This window comes from Talpa europaea (genome assembly GCF_964194135.1).
Source record: "Talpa europaea genome assembly, chromosome: 11".
Lineage (NCBI taxonomy): Eukaryota > Metazoa > Chordata > Mammalia > Eulipotyphla > Talpidae > Talpa > Talpa europaea.
The window spans coordinates 10,606,341-10,633,855 of NC_140078.1; the positions used below are offsets into that span (position 1 = coordinate 10,606,341).

General features: G+C 41.3%; 1 protein-coding gene across 1 annotated transcript; it reads left to right on the top strand.

The window, feature by feature from the left end:
• Window positions 1–8,264: 8,264 nt before the first annotated feature.
• Window positions 8,265–25,127, top strand: SERINC3 (serine incorporator 3; the record flags this gene model as incomplete). Its single annotated transcript, XM_084246627.1, has 10 exons — window positions 8,265–8,303; window positions 13,416–13,577; window positions 14,212–14,405; window positions 15,279–15,358; window positions 15,912–16,049; window positions 19,070–19,239; window positions 20,012–20,102; window positions 20,832–21,012; window positions 24,107–24,334; window positions 24,989–25,127. The coding sequence occupies 10 exons, from the start codon at window positions 8,265–8,267 to the stop codon at window positions 25,125–25,127; spliced, it is 1,422 nt and encodes a 473-aa protein (XP_084102753.1).
• Between the last annotated feature and the right edge of the window lie 2,388 nt (window positions 25,128–27,515).

A 27,515-nucleotide genomic window follows, 5' to 3' on the forward strand; every position in this document is an offset into this window, starting at 1 on the left:
TTTTGCGCAATATATGCATTTTCATCTTGGTTATAGTCCCCATAGAATTCCCACCCCCCCTTTGTTTTGATCCTCCTCCCTCCTTCCACCCCCCCCACCCCGTAGTGTGTCTCTGGTTTGTAGTTGCTTCTTGATTTTGATATTTACTTTATTATAATTAGTCTTTTTCCTGGTCCCTTATTTAGGTTTTCTAAATTCCTGCTATGAGTGAGACCATCGGGTATTTTTCTTTTTCTTTCTGGCTTATTTCACTGAGCATGATTCCTTCCAGCTCCATCCATGTTGCTGCAAATGGCGTGAGTTTATCTTTTTTGATAGCTGAGTAATATTCCATGGTATATATGTACCACATCTTCTTGATCCAGTCATCTATTTGGGGGCATTTGGGTTATTTCCATAGCTTAGCTATTGTAAACAGTGCTGCTATAAACATAGGGGTACAGGTATCCTTTTGAATTAATGTTTCTGTGTCCTTTGGGTAAGGAGTGGAATTGCTGGATCATATGGAAACTCCATCTTTAGCAGGTTGAGGAGTCTCCACACAGCTTTCCATAGTGGTTGGACCAGTTTGCACTCCCACCAGCAGTGCAGGAGAATCTTTTTCTCCACAACCTCGCCAACATTTGCTGTTGCTAGTTTTTTTAATATGTGCCATTCTCACTGGTGTAAGATGGTACCTCATTGTAGTTTTGATTTGCATTTCCCTGATTACAAGTGATGTTGAACATTTTTTTCATATGCCTGTTGGCCATTTGCCTTTCCTCTTTGGAGAAGTTTCTTTTTAGCTCTTCTGCCCTTTTTGACTGGATTATTTTCTTTGTTTTTGTTGAGTCTCATCAGCCCTTTGTAGATTTTTATGATCAGTCCTTTATCATTAGCGTTGTGTGCAAAATTTTTCTCCCAGTCGGTGGGGTTTCTCTTTGTTTTGGTTATTGTCTCTTTTGCTGTACAGAAGCTCTTTAATTTGATGTAGTCCCAGCTGTTTGTTTGCCTTCATTATCACTGCTTTGGGTGATGTGTTTTTAAGGTCGGAGTTTCTTATGCCTCATTTTTTAGTCTGGGGGGGGGGGGTTGCTGTTGCAAAATGGAGGGAATCCTACTACAATTACCATGGTCAGCTAGCACCAAGGACTAACCTCCGATGCCTATCGAACTTCATCTCCCACCATTTTCTCTCTTGCCCAGTCTCCAGTCAAACTAGCCTTGAGGTGTTTAAGTCAGGCATGCGTCTGTCTTAGGGTGCTTCCTCTTGTTGTTCCGTCTTGGAAACATTCTTCTTCCGCAGGGCTTGCTTCCTCACTTTCTTGGTATGTCTGCTCAAGCATTAGGTCTTCAAGAACACCTGCCCTCAATTTAAAATAGCCAACCCCACCAACTCTAATTGCTTCTGCTTTTTTTTTTTTCCATCTTCAGAGCTTTTGTCAGTATCTGACATTGTATATTGTTTATTGCTTGTCTCTTGTCCCCACAGCAGAAATTCTTTTAAGGGCAGGCATTTGTTTTGCTCCTTGCTGTTTTATCATCTCTGGGAACAGTGCCTGGGACATAGTAAGAACTTAGTAAATATTGAATGAATGAATAAGTTAAGTGAAAAAGGCAATGTGCAACACCATGTGGTTGGAATGCTGCCATGTGTGGAAAAGGGGTGACAGATAATACATATAATGCAGACATATGCTTATATGAACTCTGGAAGGAGATCTGGGACCTGCTGCAGGATGGGGTGGGGTGGTAAGATAATACATTTTCACTGTATGTTCTCTTATGAAATATTAAAAAAAAACCCAAAGTCTCATCCAGTTGTAGGTTTTTCAGTGAACATGCCCTGTTTTAGATCACCCTCTTTGATGCCTCAGGTCCCTAAACACCGAATAAATATCCCTAGTCTGTTCCATCATTCTTTAGAATTTACAACTTTGTAAATTCTCCATATATATGTATTAAATTGTTTTTTCTCCTACTAATTTGTCTTAGAAGAAATCAGATGGGGTGGGGGATTTCCCCCTGCATCCTGCCAGTACCGTATAGGAATGTAGGGGCTCAAAATAGGCCACCCTAGAATACGCTACTTTGGCATAGATTATTTGAGCTAAAGGCAATTGAGAAGCAGACACAGAAATTGTTCTGCCCTCCCCCTAGAAGCTTCCCTTTTTACCAGGAAGGGCAGATGTTAATTGTAGGAGAGAAGTCCAGACTCCTATCAGTGAGAAGAATCCAAATCACAATCCTTACTAAAATCATGCTTACTTCCATTAGTTTCTCCTGTATATTTACCTTCTGACAGTCTGCTCCCCCAGCAGCCTAAAATCCTTTCCTTAGTCTTATCACTTCTCTATAAAACTTAAAATTTTTAATACTTTGTCGGAATGATCTAGAAACCTCTAGGTCTAGCTGGCCCAATCATTGAAACTAGGAGAGGCGAAAAAGCAGCCTAGAGAATCCTCATGTACATGTGGATGGGGTTGCCTGCAATGGCAGTGAGCCCCCAGCCTAGAGGAGACATAGTCAAGTCATAGTCCCACCTCATAGTCTTACATGAGGTGGGAAGTTGGAGTAGATGATCTAAAGGTGACCCCCACCTTTGCCACCCAGAGGAGGCACACTTAACCCCTCAGAAACACTGTGAGATCAGCAGGACCCCACAAGTGGGAGGACTAATACATGCCAGTGAGAAAGCAAAAGACTTCAGCTGCCAGTTGCCCCAAGTTCCTCGCAGAGCACAAACAGTACCCACTGAACCAGATACCAGACAAGGCCGTTGTGCAATTGGAGCAAGATGCAGCAAGGCCACTCAGGAACCACAAATCTAATTCAACACCGTCCTCTCTGACCAGCAGTAGTGGTCCTGCTTCTTTTTCAATGACAACTTGGGTCCTGCTTTAATCTTCCTACTACCTGGATAAAAATTATTACGCTACCTAATCGTCAAATTGCCCCAGCTTCTTAAATGTGTCTAATTCAACTGTTTCCCACTTCCAAAAAAAAAAAAATTCTTAAAGATACCCAGCACAGGGCCTCCCTGGTGGTGCAAGGGGTTAAGCACCACACTATGAGGCAATCTGCAGCCTCAGCAGCATCCCAGCCGGCCAGAGAGCAATCCACATGGCACAGCAGACCTCTCCTGTCTCGCCAGCTTCTCCCATCAGCAGTGTATTTCGGTTAGTCTGCCTATTCTGTGCCCCACTCTGTCTCTGGTGAATCCTCTCACCTCCCAGACCTCTGGCCAGCACCCCTGCTCTTGTATGCATAAATGAATAAATCTTAAAAAAAAAAAAAATACCCAGCACAAACCCAAATTTTAAAATAAGCTTTTCCCAATTCTCTCTATCAATTTGTTTCATGTTTTTCTCTGGTGTACATTCTCTCTTGCTGCACAAGCTAAATAAATCTAATTCTTTTTCACTACAGGTGGAATCTGGTCATGGCTTCATCATGGGTTGTAGCTTTTTTCTGCCCAGTCCAGCAATACCTAGACAGGAAGAAACAAAGATTCAGCACTACCTGGAAGGTTTGTTTGTCCTGAAGTGGACAAGGACAGGGGTGGGGGTGTGGAGGGAGTAGGGAAGAAAGGCTAAGGTACTGGAGCTGGAATCTCTTCCCAATCTGTAGCCTAAACTTTTTGTTAGAAAAGTAGAACTTGATGCAGTTACAAATGACTGGTCTCTCAGAGAAGCATATCAAGTTTGTCTTCCCCCTATCTCTGGCAATTTCCTCCTTTGTTTGACAGGTTTGTCTTCTTGAATTCCAAGGAAAAGGGAGTTAAACAGCTGTTGCTGAAAAAGCAAGCTGGCGCCCACCAGTCTCCATACCCACTCTTCCCCTCCTCCCCTTTGCAGACCCTTGCCTGTCACCCCCTTTTTTCCCCTTGGTATAAATAACCCTGCACCCTACCTAAGAGCAGGACGGTGATCTTTCAGACATGAATCTGCTGCCCTCATTTGCCCACAAATCAAACCAGTTTCGTTTTCCTCAAACTCTGTTTCCTTTTATTGGCAGAGGGAAAGGCTGGGTTTTGATATCACTGTTGGTCTTCATTCTCCCTCACTCCAACCACCTTGTGATTTTTTTCTGCAACTGCATTCCCCTGAACTTTGAGAATGAATTGCATTACATCTCAAACAAAATTCTCTGTGCCCCTCTGAGGTTGACAACACCAGGGCAGCATCTGCTGGGCTGTAACCCCAAAGAAACACTCTGCTGGACATTTAACTCAAGAACCATTACTGCCTGGCACCTGCTGTGATCTGGGGATGTGAAGCCCACTTTCCCTTCATTTCCCACACCTCACATCCCTCCCTCTGCCCCATCCTGCCAATATGTAATCACAGTGTTATAGGACAGGGAGAGGGGCAGCCCAAAACCCCGCAAACCTGCCTATTCTAAATGGGTTCTGCCATCCGCCGCATCAACACAAAACATAGGAGACTTTAATGGGAAGGAACTTTAATAAAACTAGGAAACAATACAAGTAAGGCAGAGTCTAGTTTCTAAATGAAGCATCCAGAGTTACCCGTCCCCTCGTGGGTAAAAGTCCATCCAAATGGGATTGGCCCAGAACAAGGCCCCAAAGCCTGCTACAAGTCTAAAGCATCTTCCAGTGGGGACCCACAGAAAAGGGTCACAAACAACCAGACAAGCCCGGAAGGAAAAGAGCAAAATCAACATCAAGATAAAAGCTGCCATGGTCACCTCCCCATGGGTCTCACCCACATCTGTGTCACCCAGTCTATGACCAAAAGACAAGCGCAGTTTCTTCACGTGTCTCTAGGCTCCATGTGCCTCCTCCAGGTCTCCTGGCTACATCCTGCTTCCTACCTCAGTCTCTTCTTCAGCTTTTCCTCTTCCTGCTCAGCTCCACCCTCCCTTGGGTGGGGCAGGGAACCTCCCCCTTTCCTGGGGACCACCCTGTTACAACAGCACCCCTGTCATGGGGAAACCTGGTTTTTCTTTTAGGGTGTGAGTTAGGCTGAGCCCATTGGTGGCTGCCTCATATAATAAAACTCATTTGTGAACAGATTTTCTCCTGTTTCAGAGTTTGACTTTCTGGGTGGCAAGTAAGAGACCCAGTTTGACCACGTTACAGTAGAATTTAAGAAAGCTTGAGTGTTTTCTTTCCTTAGCAGTCAACCCTTTCTATGACTTTGGGTAAACCATTTCATTTTGAGCTTTTTTCCATTTCTGTAAAATAAGGTTTTGGAATTAATAGAAAAAAAAAAAAGGCCCAAAATGAAGTTCTTCAAGTCACTCCCCCACCCAGACTTGAGGCAGTGAAACAGGACAGGTTTGTCTTCTTTATGACTGGTCTCTCAGATAGGCATTAACAAGTTTGTCTTCCCCCTATCTCTTGCAATTTCCCCCCTTGTTTGACAGGTTTGTTTTCTTGCATTAAACAGCAGTTGTTGAAAAAGAAGCTGGACTCATCCATGCTGCACCCCTCCCTGCAGTGACCTTCAGGGCTAATGGCTGTTGCCATGGTCCCTGAGGTCTGGCGTGGGCAAGGAACCATGCGCGCAGGGGGAGAACAGCAAACTCCCTAAGATGCAGAGAAGCCGAATGCCTGCCAAGAGATAACGACCACCAGAAGCCGCCACAAAGATGGTTAAAAGAAATGCTGACCACCTGAAACCTTATCTCGCTTTCTCAAGACCCACAAACTTTATTCTGCTACAACTGTCTCTCTAAAATCTTTCCCTTTTCTGGTCATTGATTGCTAATTAAAAAACATACATAGTTTAATAATTAGGCTAATGCAAATGAAACATTACTAAACACTGTGTAATAATAGAATTGTTAGTTTAATAATCTTTCTATTATGTGCTTGACTTTAGTACCTATGATATTAACTGCATTATAAAATAAATTCACCCATGACAATTAATTATGAGTAAAAATGAGTAGGTAATAGTGATAGTGCAACTAGAAAATAATTATATAGAACAGTAGAAAGAATTTATAGCCTGTCCAATTAGGAATGAGGCTAGGTCCAGATGTAACTTCGGACATAAATCACTGCCCTGTCAATTAAGCTAAGCTTATGAGCAAACTGATCTCTTTGATGTTCACTGTTCCTATGCCTTTAGAAAAAACATATATATACTGACCACTAGCTTAATAAAGGTGCACTCAGATTTACACTCTCTCTTGAAGTGTGTCTGTTTGTCATTTCTTTAGCCGAATCCCTGACCACCCTGCGCAGTCTCTCAACCCTGAGATGGCCTCATCGTCTACTGCTGTGCTGGTCCGTGGCACATCCACCCGAAATCTCAGAAATCTTAGGAATCTCCATGCTGATCCTTCCCCTCTCCCCTTTGCAGATCCTTGCCCCCCCCCTCCTTTTTACCCCTTCGTATAAATAATCCTGCACTTTGCCAAAGAGCAGGATGGTTGTCTCTCAGACAGGAGTCTGTTCCCCTCCTCAGTCTGTGGACAAATTAAACTATTTTCCTTCTCCTCAAACTCTGTTTCCTTTTACTGGCTGAGGGAAACTGAGGCCGGCATTTGGTATCAGACTTAATACCTTTTGCAATTTGAACCTCACCCAAAAGTTTGATCCCGAACCTGAACTTCAATCTGAAGTTCCCGAATCAGCACTAGTGAGGTCAACTGCATGACCTACCCCTGAGGCTTTACCTGAAATAATCTTTTCCTTTGCTGATAATCTTGTCCCATCCTTTCTGTCTTCATTTTTGTGTAAACTCTTGAAGGGTTCACATGGGATGCTGCTTGATGTATGAATCTTTTAATAAACTCCTCAATTAGAGCTCTAACTTTGTAAATTTTGCTTTTTAAGAGAATATATATATATTTTTAAAGATTTATTTATACAAGCACTGGGTACAGTCAGAAGCGCGGGAGGGTGAGAGAATTCACCAGAGCCAGAGCAGGGAGCAGAGCAGGCAGACTGACGAAGTACACTGCTGAGGGGAGCAGCGGGCGGCAGGAGAGGTCTGCGCATCATGTGGGACCCTTGCCCGGTGTCCAGGGATCGAACCCGCGCTGCAGAGGCTGCAGGCAGCTTTGCAACCCAGCGCTCAACCGCTGCGCCACCGGGGAGGCCCTAAGAGAATATATTTCTAAGGCTTCTTCCAATTTGAAACAGGATTTTCTTACTCTTCCTTTCAAAGTTACTTAATGTTTTGTTCATTCACACTTAGATACTTCCGTTTACCCCAAATGGTATTATATATCCCACATTTTAGGAAATAATGCCCTTATTCTCCTGATGAGCTTGCACTTATCATTCAGTTCTCAAGTTAAAACCAAAGTCTTCATCTTTATCCTTCAAGTTCTCAAATTAAATATAAATATAGTCTTCCAGGACTCCCCCCCCCCCCACACACACACAGCTAAGTGACTTTCCCTCATATAGTAGGCATTAAATACACACTTATTGAAATATTCCCTCACACTTCTTCATGGAATTAACTCATCACAGCATGTCACGGTGCTTTTATGCTCACTGACAGTCTCTCTTTCCCTAGGCCATGAATTCTTGTGCTCTTCTGTACCCTCCATCTCGACACTTAGGAGGCGTCAAGTGAATACCAGCGAGATGAATCAGGAGCAAAACCTCCCAGCTGGAGCAGCCCGGGTCCGCCTTGGCCCCGCCTCCCTCACGCCCACACGGGTTTAGCCCCGCCCTGATCCGCGACAGGTTGGGCTTAGCCCCGCCCCCTCGAACCCGAGCCGCCCTAGCCCCGCCTCCCCTCGAACCCGAGCCGCCCTAGCCCCGCCTCCCCTCAAACCCGAGCCGCCCTAGCCCCGCCTCCCCTCGAACCTGAGCCGCCCTAGCCCCGCCTCCCCCTCGAACCCGAGCCGCCCTAGCCCCGCCTCCCCTCGAACCCGAGCCGCCCTAGCCCCGCCTCCCCCTCGAACCCGAGCCGCCCTAGCCCCGCCTCCCCTCGAACCTGAGCCGCCCTAGCCCCGCCTCCCCCTCGAACCCGAGCCGCCCTAGCCCCGCCTCCCCCTCGAACCCGAGCCGCCCTAGCCCCGCCTCCCCCTCGAACCCGAGCCGCTCTAGCCCCGCCTCCTCTCTATCGCGTTCTGGTTTGGTCCCACCCCGGGGCGGGTAAAGCTCCGCCTCCCCCCTCAACCAATAACAGGCGTCCTCTGGGCTGCGGCGCAGGGCGGTGGGCGGGGCCACGCGATGACGCACAAGGCGCGTTTCCGGCCTGAGGAACCGTCGCGTTTCTGAGGAGACGCCTCAGCAGCCGGTTACCACCGCGCCGCAGCCTCCGGCCGGCCGCCTCCGTCGCCCTGTCACCATGGGGGCCGTGCTGGGCGTCTTCTCCCTCGCCAGCTGGGTGAGTGCGGGGTCCGGTGTGTCAGCCGAGCCGCGGCTTGGGAGAGCGCCCCGGGAGCCCCAAGTCCGGACCTGAACGTCCCTCGGGCTCAGGCCCGCGGGTGCGGAGGGCCCCCCGGAGCCGCGGGGCGTCGGCGGCCGCCGAGACCGGAAGCCGCGGGCCCGGGCCGGGGCGGGCGGCTCGCCTTCCGCGGTCGCGGCGGGACGCCGGAGGCCCGGCCGCCATTGTTTACAATCCCCGTCGCCCCGCCCCCGCGCCTTCCGGCCGGGGGTCCCCCGGAGCTGCCCGGGAGCTGGAAATGGGGAGTTCCCGGGGCGGGGGCTCTCGGGTTCCCCTGAAGCGCCGTCTTAAGGGGCGTCGTGAGGTGCGGGAGGCCCGGGCACTGTCTGTCCCACGGCGTGGAATTCGCCAGCGCGGGCGTGAGTAGCCGCCGGAATCTTCACCGCGGCCCGCGGGCAGCTCTGGCTCGAGGGGAGGAAGGCCCGGGGCTGACTCGGAATTGCAGGCGAAGGCCTCGGCGTTTTGGGACCCTTGTGCAAATCATGTGTTTCTGCCTTCCCGTGAGAGCACGCCAGCATTCCTCGCCTCGTGTGCGCTTGTCAGGATGAAAGAAATAAAGGGTTGCATCATTTTGTGGATTGTAGACGTCTTTTAAAAAGGACATTTTTAAAAAGACCTTAGGGTCTGTGAATGTAGCCGCTTTAGAGGAGCTGCAGTCCTTGAACGCATTCTTTTGTATCATAATTTCCCAACCGATTTGGTTGACCAAGGACTCCATTTCAGTTCAGTCCACTACCATTTTCTGGGAACACACTGTGCTTTCCATCCCTTTGATGGTTGACCTTAAATGGAAAGGGCACTTGGTTATTGACAGGTTGCTTGGGAGCAGTCGCTTTCCATTTTTTAACTTTGACCCAACGTGAGGACTTTTGCATAGTAGGTTTAATACACCCATTTAGACACAAGTGTCATGAAATGATTCTTACCATTAATTGCCATCTGCTGTGTTAAGTTTTTCTTTTCACATTTAAAAAGACCCTGATCAACTGATTTTCACAATCCACTACTGAGACAAACTCACCATTTGCAAAATAGGGTTAGAAGTGAATTGGTAATACGAAACAAAGATAGTTTTCTTATCCTAGTAACCTGAAACACATTTAGGCTTTGCTGTGAAACTGTGATTTGAATTGATGCCATCAAAGCACTTATATGTATCCATTGCTTTTATACTTTATTAATACCTGTTGTTTCAGAATTTGGAATGAAATGGAGGAATAATAGGAACTGAAGTCAAAAAAATAGCAGAGAGCCAAATAATGTAGATACCTATTGTATCTACATTAAAGTCTAAGTAGGCTTTTAAGTGATATGGGAGCCAATACAGAAAAAGGGAATGATGTGATCCGACCTCTCTTTTAACAAGGTTGCTGGAGGATAGATGTTGGGAATAAAAGGGTAAAGCAATATAGGAGAAGAAAGAAAAAATTCCTTCCATCCTCTGTGGGATTACTAGTTGGGGGATGGTGAGTTAAAATGATAAAAGGCATGTTAACCAGAGAAAAGAGAAGTTATGTATGTGTGCTGTACTGCACACAGATTTTCTGGGTGTCCAGTGAGGTGAGGGTATTATAGAATTTAATATGGGAACAGGAGGAGAGACTTCTATCAAAAGAACAAAATGGTTACTTTAGGAAAAACTAAATGGGTTTTGAGAATAAACAGGGGAGGGCCTCCTGGTGGCGCAGGTGGTTGAGTGCTGCACTGTGAAGCTGTTGGCAGGCTCTGCAGCCGAGGTTCGATCCCGGCTGGCTGCAGAGAAACCCACATGGCTCAGCAGACCTCCCCTGTCTCCCCCGCTGCTCCCCTCAGCAGACCTCCCCTGTCTCCCCCGCTGCTCCCCTCAGCAGTGTGTTTCGTCAGTCTGCCTGTTCTGTTCCCCGCTACTGTCTCTGGTGACTCCTTTCACCCTCCCGCGCATCTGGCCTGTACCCCAGTTTTTGTATAAATAAATAAATCTTTAAAAAAAAATAAGCAGGAGATAATACTTGTTTTTATAGGTGTGGACACATCTTTTTGTTGTCTTTATCGCCATGAAATTCCCCTGGGGGGAGAATTTATGACATCCAATATCCCAGAAGTTACTGCATGTAATCAAATAAGGAAAGCTCCAAGAAGGCTTTTTTCCTGCATCTGTTGAATCTCAAATGTCTTCATCTTTATTTGTATTGTTATACCAACTCTGGGTTTTTAATGGGTTGCTACAGTAGTGAGGTAGGAGCTGGAGCAGTTAATCTCCGTGAGATGATCATAGTGATTTGGACAGTGGAGAAAACTAAGGATGCTATGAAAGTGGTAAGCTTCTGGATATGTTGGGAAATGACATAACATACCAGGACAGATTTGTTCCATTGCTTGAGTAGCTGTGTAAAGTGTAAGAGGTATAACACTGGGTGGTCCCCCCTTGAAGTACTTACTGCTCATGACAGTTAGAAGTCAATAGGTGTATTAATTTGCGGGGATTGAATAACAACTGGGTGACTCAAAAGAAATTTACTGTCTAATAGTACTGGCAGCTGGAATGTGAGACTAAAGTGCCAGCAGGGTTGGTTCATTCTGGGAGTGGCAAGGGTAAGTTCCATGTTCCTTCCCTAACTTCTGGTGCTGCCAGCAATCTTGAGTATTTCTTGGTTTGTACATCTTTACCTTCATCTTCACATGGTACTCTCCCTATGGTGTGTGTCTGTGTCCAGCGTCTCCTTTTTATGACCCTGGTGACATTGGGCTTGGTGCCCATTCTCCTCTAGTATAACATGGTTTTTAGCTAAATAACCGTATTTCTAAATAAGGTCTCATTCTGAGGTACTGGGAGTTAGGACTTCCAAGAATGAATTTGGGGAGGGGAACACAATTCAGCCATGACAAACAGTGGGTAATTATGAGATTATTTAATTGAACAGGAAAGATAGGCAAAGGGAGTCAGGAGTATAGAGTGCAGACAAAGTAAACCTGAAGCAGTTTGTATCATTTTTGGCTATAAGATGTCTGTATTTCTTTCTATGGTCAGATACAGACTTCTGTTACAGTCTTTGGACCAAATTATAATTAAGAATTGGAGGCTGAGGTTGGATGGTCAGTTTCCCATGGCTGGTGCTATTGACATTTTAATGGCTGCTATGATACTCTGAGCACTGTCAGACTTCGTGCCAAGTATGTTATATTCCTGATACTAGCTCAGTTCTTCACACAGTAATTCTACTTTGGGTAGATGATGTTATGCCCATTTTACTGATGAGGAATTTGGATTTAGAAGTTCAGCAGTTTGGGCCTCCCCGGTGGTGCAGCGGTTGAGCGCTGGGTTGCGAAGCTGCCCACAGCCTCTGCAGCGCCGGTTTGATCACCGGCTGCAGGCGAGGGTCCTACATGATGTGCAGACCTCTCCTGCCGCCCGCTGCTCCCCTCAGCAGTGTTTTCAGTCTTTCTGCCTGCTCTGCTCCCCGCCCTGGCTCTGGTGAATTCTCTCACCCTCCCGCGCTTCTGACTGTACCCAGTGCTTGTATAAATAAATAAATCTTAAAAAAATCAAGAAAATAATAAAAAAATAGAAGTTTAGCAGCTTGCTCCAAATAAAATAAAGCCATAGTAAAATTCAAACAGAATGTCATTTATTAAAAGTAAAGATTATTACTGGGATCATACTGTAAGATTAGAATGCTCATTGTTTATATCTGCTGCTTCTGCTGATAATTCTGAACTAACCTGTCCCTGTAATGTCACTTGATAATGTCACCTGTCAAAGCAATTCAAGAGATTCCCTAATCAAGTATGTATAGGAATGACTCAGCTTATACCTCTCTCACCTGGAATGTCCATTAGGAGATTTTAGCTGATCAAAGATCTAGGTTACTCTTAAAATTTTTTTAAGTAACAGTTATATAACTTAAAATTAACCGTTGTAAAGTGTGCAATTCAGTGGCATTAGTGTAGTCACTGTTTTAGGCTGGCATCACATCTGTCTCATTCCAAAACATTTTCAGGAGGTTGGGAATTGTATGGGGACTATAACCAAGATGAAAATGCATACATTGTGCAAAAATGAAAAATGATGTAGTAAAAAATACATAAAATCAAAAAATAATAATTAAAAAATAAAATCAGAAGGGAAAAAAATTTTTTTTATCACATTCCCTAAAGGGAAACCTGACGCCCATTGAAGTCACTCCCACTCCCTGTTCCTTCCAACCTCTGAAAGCCTCTTTAATCAGCTTTCTCTCTCTCTAGAATAATCCGTGAAATCATACAGTATGTTGATCTTTTGTGTCTGACACTTTCAGAAAAGATTCATCCATGTCATACTGCTATCATTTTTTTAAGGTTTATTTATTTATGCATATAAGAGCTGGGGTGTAGGCCAGAGTGTGGGAAGGGGAGGTAAGAGGATTCACCAGAGACAGAGTAGGGAGCAGAACAGGCAGATTGACTGAAATTCACTGCTGAGGGGAGCAGTGGGCGAGACAGGAGAGGTCTGCTGCGCCATGTGGGTCACCTCCCTGGCCAGGGATCGAAATCATGCTACAGTGACTGTGGATTGCTTCATAGTGCTGAGACTTAACCCCTTGCGCCACCAGGGAGGCCCTGCTATCATTATTTGTAAGTGTCATGTAATGTGGCTTTCTGCTGTAATATCAGATTTGATTACCAGGATTCTCAATAAACAGGAAGTGAAGTTTGTATTTTTCTCATTATTAAGATATATCATTTTTAAAATAATGATTTCTCTGCGAATATAGCTAACATTTGTTAGACTCTCATATGTTTTAGGCACTGTGTCGAGTGCTCATTTAATAAAACAATGTCTGAGGGAGGAAGTCTATTTTTGAGTATTATTGAGTCTGTTTTTTTAAGATGGAGAAATAGGCTGAGCTTATGTAACTTGCTCAACTGAAGTGGCAGAAACTGTTGCCTCCAGAGCCCATGCTTATAACCATTTCTTCCTCAGCCCTGATTCTCTCAGTTGAGATTGTCAAAGTCTGTTTGTCTTATCTTCTGCAACACTGATATCATGAAGGCTTCCACCGAAGGTCTCAAATGGCCATGGTGTGCTTGTTACAGGTTCCTTGCCTCTGCAGTGGTGCATCATGTTTGCTGTGTAGTTGCTGTCCCAACTGTAAAAATTCTACTTTGACTCGCCTCATCTACGCTCTCCTTCTTATCCTGGCCACTGCTGTATCCTTTATCATGCAACTTGATGGAGTACAAACTCAGCTGAAGAAGGTGAGTAGAAGTAACAGTACTTTTACTGTACTGGTTATTTTTGTTCATATTTTGCAAATTTTTAGTTGTAATTGATCTTATTTATTTCTTTACTGTTATGGTACTTAATCAGGTTTATTGTAATTGTTGGGTGTTTTGAATACTTTTGGGTATAGTCAATACACAGAATATGAAGACATTAGTCCTTTTCCAGAAATAAAGATAGTCAAAATGTTTATTTTTAGATTCTAGACAAGCAGCTGATACAGAGAAATAGGAGTATTGTATAGCAAAATAGATATCAAGAGTGGTCCTAAACCTTTTCTTTTATTGTGTATTTAAAATGTAAACATTAAACTAGGTTAACCCTTTATCTTTAGGAGCGAGTTGTAGCATGAAAATTCACAGGAAAATGGGTGAAGATAACCTCATTAACAGAAAAGAGCAACAGAAGAGAGCACTTCACTTTTATCTTTAAAATGCAAGTTTATTCTTGTTTGATGAAAAAATTATAAGTGAATTGAAAGGCAGAGAAAATCCCATAGACCAGTCTTGGAGTTGTTGAAGTAGTCAGTTTTATAAACCCAGACTTTCCTGTGGTGAAATAAATCTCTTTAAATGTTGATATTCCCAAAGTATTGAAATTACTTTTCAGATTCCTGGATTCTGCGAAGGGGGATTTAAAATCCAAGCTACTGATATAAAGGTGGATAAAGATTGCGATGTGCTGGTCGGTTACAAAGCTGTGTATCGGATCTACTTTGCCTTGGCCATCTATTTCTTTGCCTTCTCTCTGCTCATGTTAAAAGTAAAATCGAGCAAAGATCCCAGAGCAGCAATACACAATGGGTATGTTAAGATGTATTTACTATTATCTTGTTATATTATGGACCCTCCCCTTCAGCAGTAAATTTTTCCCTTCTGCTGGGAGCAGTAGAGTTGCAAATCAGTGACCCAGGTGTTCGTCTGACTTAGCCAGTGATGTTGGTTCAGCTTCATCTTCAGTTGAAACCCTATAGTTTAGATGAGTGTCTTGTCTTCCCACTTCTGACCCCAAGCTCCCTTATTACCTTTATTTCTAATGGACACTGGAAGGCTAGAGCTAATTTTGTAAACTCTATATGTATTATTGCCCCCTTTTTACAGATTGAGTAACTGAATTTCATAGATAAATTAATTGCCTGAGATCTCTCAGCCAGTGAGAGTTTAAGCTAGGACTGAGATCGAGGTCTGTCATGAATAAGCCTGATTCTTTTTTACTCTGCCATACAAGCACGCTTTAAGGATTATGGACTGAAAACCGTATTTGATTGTGGCTTTCCCATCGGTAAACTCTGTGATTGTAGGGAAGTCACTTATGTCCTATGTTGTAAGAGGAGGATTAGGTCATAACTGCCCTCCCCACATCTAATAGTTAATTGCTTTCTATTTAGCTAGTATTGCTAGTTTAGAACTCTAAATTGTAGAATTTTAGAAAAAGTCCTCTTCAATGCTAAAAGGAGAACTCTAAAGTATTTCTCTTATTATGAATGTGAATGATTTATTCTGTTAATGTTTGTCCTTAAATCTTATGAAATATTAAATGAAGTAGTTTTGTATCAAACGAATAATCCCAGTCATTGGAAATACTGCTAGTACTTTGGTTTTGCATTTCAGAAATCATTTTTCTCAGTGTAAGAACAAAAATTAGCATTTCATAAATGTACCTTTGTTTTTCAATAGATTTTGGTTCTTCAAAATTGCTGCCATTGTTGGTATCATGGTTGGAGCTTTCTACATCCCTGGGGGCCATTTCACCACAGGTATGGCTCACTATTTGGGGGGGGGTATATATAATAATATATATAAACTCTACAAACATTTGCGTAAAAGCTACATTTTCATCACTGATTTTGCATAAATGGCAACTAAGGGAAGTGGTATCCAGTTAATGACTTGCTACAATATGCTAATTGTTTGCCAATATTTTAATAGTTTACCATTTCACTTTGCAATACTCTACCTCATGTGTTCTGCTCTCTTTGTCTTAACCTGCTTCCTTAACATGCCATTGTTCCACTGTGATTTTTTTCTCCATGTAAAGGAAAAGGTTATGGTACCATTAGGAATGTCAGACCTAAGCTCCCCTTGGCGTAAGCTAGAACTAGTTTTAAAAGGTCTGAAACCCAACACAACTTCTCAGAGAATGCCTTTAAGTTTAGAATTGGAATACTCTTGCTGTCCTACTGGAGACAGACTGTGTCTTTACCACCTCTCTTTTGCTTGAATTGAAAGCATTTTAGAATATTTGACAGTAGTAGCATTTTGAAATATTACTTGTATGGTAAAGAATAATTTTGTTCTTTTTATTTGTAGCCTGGTTTATAATTGGTATGGTAGGGGCCTTCTTCTTCATCCTCATTCAGCTGGTGCTGTTGGTAGACTGTGCTCACTCTTGGAATGAATCATGGGTAAATCGAATGGAAGAAGGAAATCCAAGGTGCTGGTATGCTGGTAGGTATCTAAATTCACCTTCAAGAGCCATACTGCTGTATGTGAACAGAGTAAACCTGAAGATCTCCATTTCTTCAAACGTATGCGTTTTCAGTGTAGAGCTGACTTTTTTTGTTGTTGTTATTTTTTTTTTTAAAGATTTATTTATTTATTTATACAAGTACTGGGTACAGTCAGAAGTGCGGGCGGATGAGAGAATTCACCAGAGCCAGAGAGCAGAGCAGGCAGATTGACAAAGTGACGAAGTACACTGCTGAGGGGAGCAGCGGGCGGCAGGAGAGGTCTGCGCGCCATGTGGGACCCTTGCCCGGTGGCCGGGGATCGAACCGGCGCTGCAGAGGCTGCGGGCAGCTTCGCAACCCTGCGCTCAACTGCTGTGCCACCGGGGAGGCCCTAGAGCTGACTTTTTGAAGACTGTAATTTCCCGGTTGAGTCAGTTCTGAAGTATATGCATTACTGAGACAGGCAGTTGCAGGTCATATAAATCACTGGATTCTTCCAGTTCATTTATTTTTAGATTTGTAGTGTACCTATATATGTTTAGATAAAGGAAAATAGTTGTATTTCCAGATGTGGTTCTGGTTCTGATTACCTTTTTTCTATGGGCAGGAGACTCATGGTTCTACATACGGGATGTCTGCCCACATACTTCAGGCAGGTTGGGAAGTCCTCACTGCTTTATTCAGTGTGTGACTGCAAACCCCTTGTAAAGAGCACTTAATATTTCCCTGTTGGGAGTAGAATTTACAGTCTGTAATAATTTATAGTCTGTATGCCTCAGGCATACCTCATTTTTAAACATAATAGTTGTTGAGGTTCCTTGTCCCTGTTACCCCCCATTACAAAAATAATAGGTGTCTTGTGTCAAGAACTTGAAAAACCAGAAATCACAAGCACATTCTCCCATAATCCAACTCTAATTATTACTCACTGTTAACATATTAGTCTATATTTTTCCAGTCATGTATATATGTATACATGTATTTATTTTTATATAGAAAAAACAAATTACTGAAAAATACTTGTAGTATGTTTGTGTTCTATATCTTTTATAAATGTGTTATACAAGCAGTTTGTATTTTGTTTTTTTTTTAAACTTAGAAATAGCTTGTGAATATCGTTTAGTTATGCTTAATAATTTATCTTTGAGCATATTTCTGATTATTTCCTTAGAATAAATAGAAGAGTCAGAGGGTATGAATATTTTAAATACTTTCAAATTGTTCAGGTTTTTAAATCTTATTTAGCCTAAACTTTGTAAATTATTTAAAAGATTAAAAATAATATGTATGGGCCTCCCCGGTGGCGCAGCGGTTGAGCGCTGGGTTGCGAAGCTGCCCGCGGCCTCTGCGGCGCCGGTTCGATCCCCGGCTGCTCCCCGGCCACCAGAGGAGGGTCCCACATGGCGCGCAGACCTCTCCTGCCGCCCCCTGCTCCCCTCAGCAGTGTACTTCGGTCCTTCTGCCTGCTCTGCTCCCCGCTCTGGCTCTGGTGAATTCTCTCACCCTCCCGCGCTTCTGACTGTACCCAGTGCTTGTATAAACAAAAACAAACAAACAAATAAATAAATAAATAAAACATGCCTCTATTTAAAAAAAAATAATAATAATATGTACACCACAAACACTATAGTGATAGAGCTTTATAAGGAATAAAACATGCAAATCTCTACCCTCCTGCAACCCACTCTCCAGGTGTGACAGCCATTATTGGACCTGTATGTATTTATGCACATACATGTTTTTGTATTTAAACACAAACAGATTCATACTATATATTGTTTTATGAGTTGCTCTTTTCACTTAGCTGTATGTTGATATCCTTCCCTACCAATGTATATTGCTATGTCTTATTTTAAGGACGTGATGTTCCATTCTGTACAATTCCATGGTATTCTGTGACAGGGTGTACCATAAAGGATTTAACCATTGCCCTATTTTTGCTCACTTAAATTGTCTGTAATAGCCCGTTATTTCAGAAAAAGATTTTTAAAATTATCCTTATCATTTACCATTATGGGTTAGGAATACTGAAACTCTTGTTTCCTTCTGACTAATAAAAATTTGTTATTTTTTTTGTTTTACTGTTTCACTTTTGTGATTCATTTTGGATCATTCAGCTCTAGAATAATTTAATAATGAGTTCAGATTGACCATTTTTTTGGAGAACTAAAAGTAGAGAAACTGTATATTTAGATGGAAAAAAAATTAGGATTTCTATAGTAATGTAGTAGACATTGTTTACTTTTAAACATGCATAATCCATTGAGATTGAGATAAATAGGAACTAATTTTCTCTAAAGAGCCAGTGCTTTGAATTAAACACAAGTTAATTGAGCTCAACATAACTACAATTGATTGAGTATATTGTATGCTGTATTTCATGTCCCTAATTTTCAAAGTTACACAACTAATTGTTGATTGTTCTTGTGAATAGAAAGGAATATTACTTTAGATATTTAAAAATATCAAATGAGGCACTTTCCCAATCATGTGGCCTTATTGTTTGTGATAGGAAATGGGCTTATGTAGCTAGCAGCTGCAAAGGAAAAGCTTTCATTAAAAAGATGCCGGTCATGTTTTCTACTAACATCATCCCTGGTGTTTAACTTGCTGTGAACTGGGCCATTTTGAGGGCCCAGGAATCTCCCAGGAATCTCCTAGGTCCTAAGAAAAGCATATAATACATATTATTTAGCATGTAGTTAAGAGTTTACGCTAGCTAGAATGGCCAAAAGCCTGGTTTTCCAAACCATGACAAGCTAAAGCTAACACTAGTGCTAGAGCAAATATCAAATCTAGGAGTGAATTCAGTTGCTTGGTGAATTTTGGAAATTAATATTGACCCAACTGTTAATACAGTTGAAACATCAATCTTAGGACTTCTGTAACTTCACTGTAGATTATTGACCACCATAAAAGTCAAGTAATGCCTCTGAAATGATATATTACATGGAAATAATATATGGAGTAGACGTTTGTTGTAATTGTGGACATTCATATTGGTTTCCTTTTTTCTAGTTTTACTCTCTGTCACGAGCTTGTTTTATATCCTGTCAATCATCTTTGTTGTGCTGCTCTATACATTTTTCACCAAATCAGATGGCTGCACAGAAAACAAGTTCTTCATCAGCATTAATCTGATCCTTTGTGTTGTGGTTTCTATTATATCAATCCATCCCAAAATTCAGGTATAGTTTTCTGCTTTTTCTTGTGAAAAATTTTTGATACTAAGTTTGAAACCTAGATTATCTTTTATATGACTATATGCCCAAGTTTATCTGTTTAAAATTTTTTCCATATTATGGTAAAGTTTTCATTTTTATGACTTCATAACTATAAAATGTGCCATTGGGTGTGTCTATCATAATTAAATGAACATTTTCCCTATCTAAAAAACTAACTTGAGAATTTATAGTTCTCACAAAATTGTTTACATTGTGAGAATGAGTCTTAAAAATCACTAGCCAAGATATTTTCAGGAAATTAAACTAGAAAAAATAATTGATTTTAGTATTTAAAAACAAAACTCATACTCTTAAGTTTTATCATTTAAAATACTGCACTTTTAAAAGTTCATGGAGTTTTAGAGATGAAGTGAGCATCTAGATACCATCTCTGTTTTTAAAAGTGAGAAAACAAGTTCCAGAGAGATGGTAGGTCGTGGGAAAGCTAGGCTTAGACTCCATTGTATCAAAGGACTAAGAAATCAGAGCCTTTGTGTGAGAGACAGGAATTTCCAGATTGTGAAATGCCTTGATAACCAATAATACATATTTCTTCTTTATTGGCTCTTTTGCATACTAACTTAAAATGAAAGGCAACTTGTTACCTTTCAGCTGTCAAAGTGGAATAGACAGTTCTCTGTTAATAACAGCTCAGTGGGTGCTAGGGACCTACAGTGAACTTTAGAAACTCAGCCCTTTCAATTCCCATGGCATTGTTTTCCTTTTAATTCCATAGGAACACCAGCCCCGTTCTGGCCTTCTGCAGTCCTCTATCATCACCCTCTACACCATATACCTCACGTGGTCGGCCATGTCCAATGAACCTGGTAAGGGAATGTCAGTATCATATTCACTTGATGAAAAGAAAGTGGGAAATGACTCCTTTGGTGGAGCAAAAACTAGAGCTAGAGCAAATGTCCAACAAAAATTTCACTTCAGTGTTCATTGTATGTTTGCAGATGTTTTACCTTTCAAGTTCTAGTCCCCATAGCTTTTTATAAAATCCTTTTGATAATCTAAGCTTTCCCTGGACTGAATCAAACTAGATAAGGACTGAACAAGATACCATCATTTTGACCCTTTGTGTTTTAATTTACTTTGTTCTATTAGGCTATACAGAAAATAGCTGTAGGAAATTTCCTTTTGTAGTTACAGATTTTTATCTCAATAGGATATTCCATGGACTCCTTTTAAATGAAAATAATCAGTGCAGACTCTCCTATGACTCAACTCGTGTTTATTGTATGCCTGTGTAATGTAAAACTTCTTGTGCTTAAAGCCTTTGCACAACTATAGAACCAAAGAGATTTGCCATTTGAACTTCAAAACCAGTAAAATCAAGATTGACATTTATGAAATAAGACAAACCTTTGTTGTTATTGTTTCTTTGTTTCTAAACCTTAGTCACTAAACTTAGTCACAACACAAATGTGTTACTGACTGCTAATTTCAAGTTCTTTTAAGTATAGAATTTCCATGTTTCACATTATCTCGAATAATCCTTTCTTGGTATAAGATGAGATATAACTGGATAATAAAACACTTCCCATTTTCAGATCGTTCCTGCAACCCTGGCCTGATAGCCATCTTTACACAAATTACTGCACCAACCTTGGCTCCTGGAAATACCACTGCTGTCGTCCCTACCGTTATTCCATCATTAAAAAATGGGCCTTCCCTGGATATAGAGAATGTTACTGGGCTGGTAGTCTTTGTTTTCTGTCTTTTGTATTCTAGGTAAGTTAAAAAGTACTTATGACAAAATTCTCATGAAGGGTAATCATAGAGTGAAGAAGCTATTTTGCTTTCAAAAAGGAGTGTGAGGAATTTAAAAAACAACTCAATTCTCTTTTTTAGTCAAAGTTTTTCACTTGCCTTAGTTACCAAGTGGTACATTTCACTTGCCTAGTTACCTAGCCATGTATATTTCTTCAAGTTCAATAAATCCTCTTCATCAAATGACTCCTTCTATCTTAACAAAAAAGATACCTTCTCTGTTGTTTAGGAAGATAAAGTGCTCCCTGACCTCTCGATCAACTGGAATAATGATTAAAAATTAGTTAGCTTACATTTTTTCAAAAGGTCTTTATTTCCTAGTTATTATAAATATTTAAACTACTACAGAATATATATGTTGTTAAAATTTTTTGTTAATCCAAGTCTCTATAACCTGCGTTAGCAAATTACTCTCATCCTCTCACTCATTTTTATTGATATTTTCAATATAATAGTGTGTTTTACCTCCACAACTTAAAATTGAAATAATTAGTAAAAATGGGCAGGGATATATTTATAAAAATACAAAATAAGTGAGGAAAGTAGAAAGTAGAAAATGTTAATCTTTTACTACTTTAGTGATTAACATTTTGATACATATTATTTAAGGCTTTTTACCTTTGCTTATACTTACTGTCAGTCTGTCTATGTAAATAGATGTAAATAATTATACATGGTTACATACATTTATACATTCATTTTGTTGTACAACTATCACCACAGTCAATTTTGTATTTCATTTCCCAAAACGTAGCCCCAAATTTATTAGCCCATAGTCCCCCCACCCTCTGCCCCACATTTTATACATAATTATACATTTGCTACATAATTTTAATAAATTGAGAACATACTATATAAGTACTGTCCTCAAATACAAATTTGTCATTATAACTTGGACATCTTTCCATAACATCGTGTGTTTTTCTTTTTAGTGACGGCTTAATGTAAGGATTGGCAAACTTTGGCTCTTGGGCTGACTGCCAGTTTTTTAAATAAAATTTTGTTGGAACACATACTCATTTGTTTTGAGATTGTCTGTGACTATTTTGTTTGTTTTACTATTGACCCTTTTTTTTGCAGTATGGTTTACAAGCCATAAAATAGATCCTTTTAAGGGTATACAATTCAGTAGGTGTTTAGTATATTCAGAGTTGTACAACTATCACCAATTTTATATTTCATTTCCCCAAAACAAAACTCCAAATTTATTAGCCCATACTCCCTACCCACCCCACTAATCTCTTTTTTGTCTCTACATTTCCTTATTCAGACATGACATACACATGGAACCATATAATGTGTGGTCTCTGTTGATGGCCTTCTTTCACTTAGCATGTTTTCAGGGTTCATCCAGGTTGTAGCCTCAATCAGTACCTCATTCTTTTTTGTTATTAGAATATGTACATAAATCTCCACATTTTGTTCATCCATTTATCAATTGATGGACAATTGGGTTGTTTCTACTGTGAAGCTATCATGAGTAATGCTACTGTGAATATCTTGTGTGTAAGATTTTTTTTGTGTGTGTGTGAATGTACATTTTCTGTTTTGTTGGATATATATGCCTAGGAATGGAATTGTTGGGTTATAGAATGGTACCTCTGTGTTGAGCTTTTTGAGGACGTGCCAGAGTATTTCCAAAATGCCTACATTACCTTACAATCTCACCAGCAATGTATGAGGGTTGCAATTTCACCACATCCTATTCATTCCAATTAAGTTGTCTGTTTGATTGCAACCATTCTAGAGAATGTAAAGAGGATTTTCATTGTGGTTTTGATGTCACTGATGATGTGTATTTTCTCGTGTGCTTATTGGCCATTTGTATATATCTTCATTGGAGAAATATACATTTAAATCTTTTGTCTTTTTTTCATTGGGATATTTGTCTTTTTTTTTTAAGATTTATTTATTTATGCATACAAGAGCTGGGGTGTAGACCAGAGGTGCAGGGAGTGAAGGGATTCACCAGACACAGAGTGGGGAGCAGAACAGGCGGATTGACTGAAATACACTGCTGAGGGGCGCAGCAGGCGAGATAGGAGAGGTCTGCTGCGCCATGTGGGTCAACAACCTCGCCAGGGATCGAACGCCTACAAGATTGTTTATTGATTCTAATTATGTGTGCGTGTATGTGTGTGCATGCCTTACGATTTTCTATATACAAGGTCAAGTCATCTACAAATTGAGATCATTTTACTTCTTTTCCAGTCCAGATGTCTTTTCTCTTTTGCTTGCCTAGTTACTCCTATACAGTATTGACTAGAAATGGTGAGTGTGGAATATTCCCCTTGTTCCTGATCTTAGAGGTTTTGAAAGCTTTCAGTCTTTCGTGATTAGTTATGATGTTAGCTAAAGAGGGTTAATCATACATGGCGTCTATCAGTTTGAAGAAGTTCTCCTTTATTCCTAGTTTGAGTGTTTTTATCATGAGACGATATTAGATTGCGTCAACTGCTTTTTCTGTATCTGTTGAGATGATCATGTGGTTATTGTCCTTTATTTGTATGTGCTTTTTTAATCAGTCACTTAGCAAATTTTTAGTACATCTCTGCTGTGTGCCAGAAATGCATAATGACTAAGGTTCTTGTTGCTAAGGAGTTCTTTGAGTAGTCAGAAAGATGTAAAATAATTAGTACAATGGCAGGGAAGCATAAGCAGCTCTGGCTTACTGGTAGGGCGATGTCAGAGAAGGCTCTCTAGAGGACATGACATGTAGACAGTTGAAGGATGAGTAAGTTAGCTGAGTGAAGATTGGTGGGTGGTACATTCTAAGCATAGAAGAGGCAGTTGTGAAGTCTTGGAAGCAGACCTTGACAGCTTAGTGTGTTTAGGGAAACTCCTACGTAGTTAAACCATCAAGTAGTAACTGATGAGAGTACTGTCTGTCTTGTGATGACAGGCAAGCATTAAGAACTCTAAGCAGGGACCTTCAGAAGGTTTTCAGTCCCCCACAACTAGAGCATTTCAGAAATAACCTTCATGTGTGTAGGTCCATGGCAGCTATTCAACTTCATGGCTCCTTTCTGATTTGTTTTTTGGGATTTCTTTCCAGCATCCGCACTTCCAGCAATAGTCAAGCAAATAAGCTAACCCTGTCAGGAAGTGACAGCGTCATCCTCAATGATACAGCTACCAGTGGTGCTGGTGACGAGGAAGATGGGCATCCTCGGCGGGCTCTGGACAACGAGAAAGAGGGAGTGCAGTACAGCTACTCCTTATTTCACTTCATGCTCTGTTTGGCTTCCTTGTACATCATGATGACGCTGACCAACTGGTACAGGTAGGATGCACAATCAGAACAGATGGAAGGCCACTTAGTCCCCTGGCACTGCCTGCAGAATCTCCAGGCATCGTCCTGACCTCAGAATATCCCCTTCTCTTAACCAGTATAATGAAGTCATGTTCAGTGCTGACTATTCTGAAGTACTTTTAATGTTTTCTTTTCTTGGGTTTAATCCTGAAATTCTTGCAGTGCATATCATAGAGAAGTCTTTCAGGCCTAAGTCAGGCCCAAGTTACTTGAGAGAAGAAATCATGACATAAATAAAACCATCTGACCTGTCTTTGTTCACTAGTTTTTCTGTGTATAGAGAGATGACCATCTAAAGTCTAAAGTATTGTCCAAAGTAAAAATGTGGTGAGGAAAGAAAGTTTCAGGCCATTTCAGTCAAGACTTTTACCAATATCTGGAACAGCCAGATATTCCTAAAGAACTTTGCTCAAGAAATGGTCAGAGTTCTTTGTAGGCAATAAGATAAAAACCATTTGAGCTGCAAAGTCCCTTGCTATAAAAACTAAAATTAACTTTCTCAAGTTCTTCTAGAACCTTGATAGGGAGTAATGTCACCCAGTTTCACTAGAGAATTTCTTGGCTTTGGCTGGGTTGTTGCCGAATTCTGATAACAGACTCTTTCATTGACTCCTGTTCTCTTAGTCCTGATGCAAAGTTCCAGAGCATGACCAGCAAGTGGCCAGCGGTGTGGGTCAAGATCAGCTCCAGCTGGGTTTGCCTCCTCCTCTACGTCTGGACTCTTGTGGCTCCACTCGTCCTCACCAATCGAGACTTCAACTGAACCTCTAAGTGCCAAGGATACCTGTATCATTTATAAATGTTTCCTTTGCTGAAAGCCCATATCCCTTTTACTTTTGCTTTGACTAAAATAGTAAGTGAATGCTTTGCAAATTTGACTATATCCAAATTTGTGTAATAGGGCAGAATTGAATAATGCTTGGTGCAGGATCTGAACTTTTCATTTATATGATTATTATGTTTATTTGCAAGAATATAGCACAAAGGGAACATTTTTATGTTTTAAAGTGAACTACAGCTGTGCTGAAGAAAGTTCTTTATTAAGACTTGTAGGTTCCTACAACTTTAAAATGTAAGATAGAAAACTGTTGGATATTTGAGACCATTGTTAATATATTTCTATTGCAGTACCCTCTAAAAAAAAAAAGCTTTTCTGTGGCGATTTCCTCTGTGACAGTCTTGTGTGATGTAAACACTCTGTTCAGTCCTTAAACTCCTAAGAGGTGTAGCATCCTAGTACTTGGAGGAAGGAGTCTGTGTGAGGGGTCCTTCCTGAAAAGAGGGGTTGATGATATGGCTGCTGCTCTGACATCTTGAGATTTTTCATTTACTTTTTTTTAATACTACAGCATTGATGCTGCTTGATCCAAGCCTGTGCTTTACCAGAAATGTTAATTTTAGTTGCTTTATAGGTTTGGTTAAAATGAAGACTCACAAGATTCACTGGGGAAAACAGTGCAACTTTAGTGTGTAATTGTCTCGCTGTGAGTATGTAAATGTAAAATGCATGTGAACTTATATTTGCACTATAAAGGTATTTGATTAAAATAGAAAGACTTAAGCTTTTAAGGCCCTTTCTTTTAACAGCTTTTATGAGTTAACAGCCTTTCTATATTTTTCAGTCTTATATGGGCAGTTAGGTTTATCAAGCATGAAGCAGAATGCATCTGTTCCTTTTAAAACTTAAGGTCTGACTGGTGAAGTCTTGTATTCTTTCAAAAATTACACTCTCTCGTGTGGGTAAGACACTTGGGTAGATAGAAAAAGGAAACTTTCAGGAAGGGTAACACCAGGTACATTTTATAGAACAGTTCTTTCAGCAGAGTCACAGTGAGTATCTGTACCCTGCACTGTTCAGGTCCTGGGATACACTGAAATGTGGCAGACACTGGCTCTTGGACTTAGAGTTCAGAGGAGGATGAAAATGAGCTGACAGGTGGTGCAGTGTGCTATATAATTAGTGCTGTGATTTAGGAATTGTAGAGAACTCAGAGAAAAGGGGTACTTGGGATGTGGGGGCTTGAGGGTGGGGGTTTGTCATAGTAGACTTTCTAGAAAAGTAAGCCAAGAAATGTTAGGAATCAGTTAGGAAATGGGAAAGTGAGATAGCACTGTTGAAAGGTAGAAAGCATATGTTAAAGACAGAGAGTTTTAAGAAAATGGGGGTGCTCAGTAAAACTGAAATGGAAAGATGTGGTCAGGGACTATCATGAAGGGCTTTGTAAACCACACTAAAGAGTTTGGACCTTAGGCTGAGGGCAGCACTTAGCGTATGGTGACGTGAACAAATGGTGTCTGCAGCCACTGTGGTTGATATATACAGACTGGATTTAGAGAGGAGAAACCAGGGGCAGTTCAGCCAAGATTTTAAACTAGTGAAAGTGAGGTGGGGAGGAACTGACAGCTGTTTAGTAACTAAATTGATGCTTGATTAGTTATGAGGCAGAGTTTGAATTGGCAATCGATTAGTTGTGGGGATATGTGAACAAAGCTGGCTTACCTGCCTGGGTGGATGGTGGTTCCCTTGAAATGGTAAGAAACAGGAAAAGGGACAAAGTTGTGCCAGAGGAAGAATGAAGGTGGTTCCTTGAGAATGGCTAAGGCCAGACTTGGAACTCAGACTGGACTTGCAGCCAGCCGAGCCATTTTCTATCTGTAAAACTAGCCAGCTGCTCGATGCTGTGCCTCATGCCCTTGGGTCAGTGACGATCTGTTCTAACCTCAGTGTTTTATTTGAACAGTGAGAGGTACCTGGTACTTAATGTTGTTGAAAGAGTAAGTTGCTTTGTAAAGTGCTTGGCCCATTTTAAGTACTCTAGTTGTAACTGCTGATCTCTGTGTGGGCTAAAATGAGAGAGACTAGGCAGTATTCATAAGGTTCAGACAAAGTCTACAGGCTAGATTGGAGATATCTTTACAGAATTGAACAGAACCATTTGGGACCATCTGCGGGGAGGGGTAGGGAAGTGGGACTTGATATGTATTGTTGGAACCACCACCTTTTAAACCAGTAGTTTATGTCAGGGTATAGAGATAAAGTTGCAAGGGATTTGGGCGCAGATGGGGGAGGTTTAACGCCTTCCTTTGCTAGTGTAAAGCCAGGCACTCCAATTTCCTTTACAGTAAGACCAGCCTTTTAAATGTCTTAAGC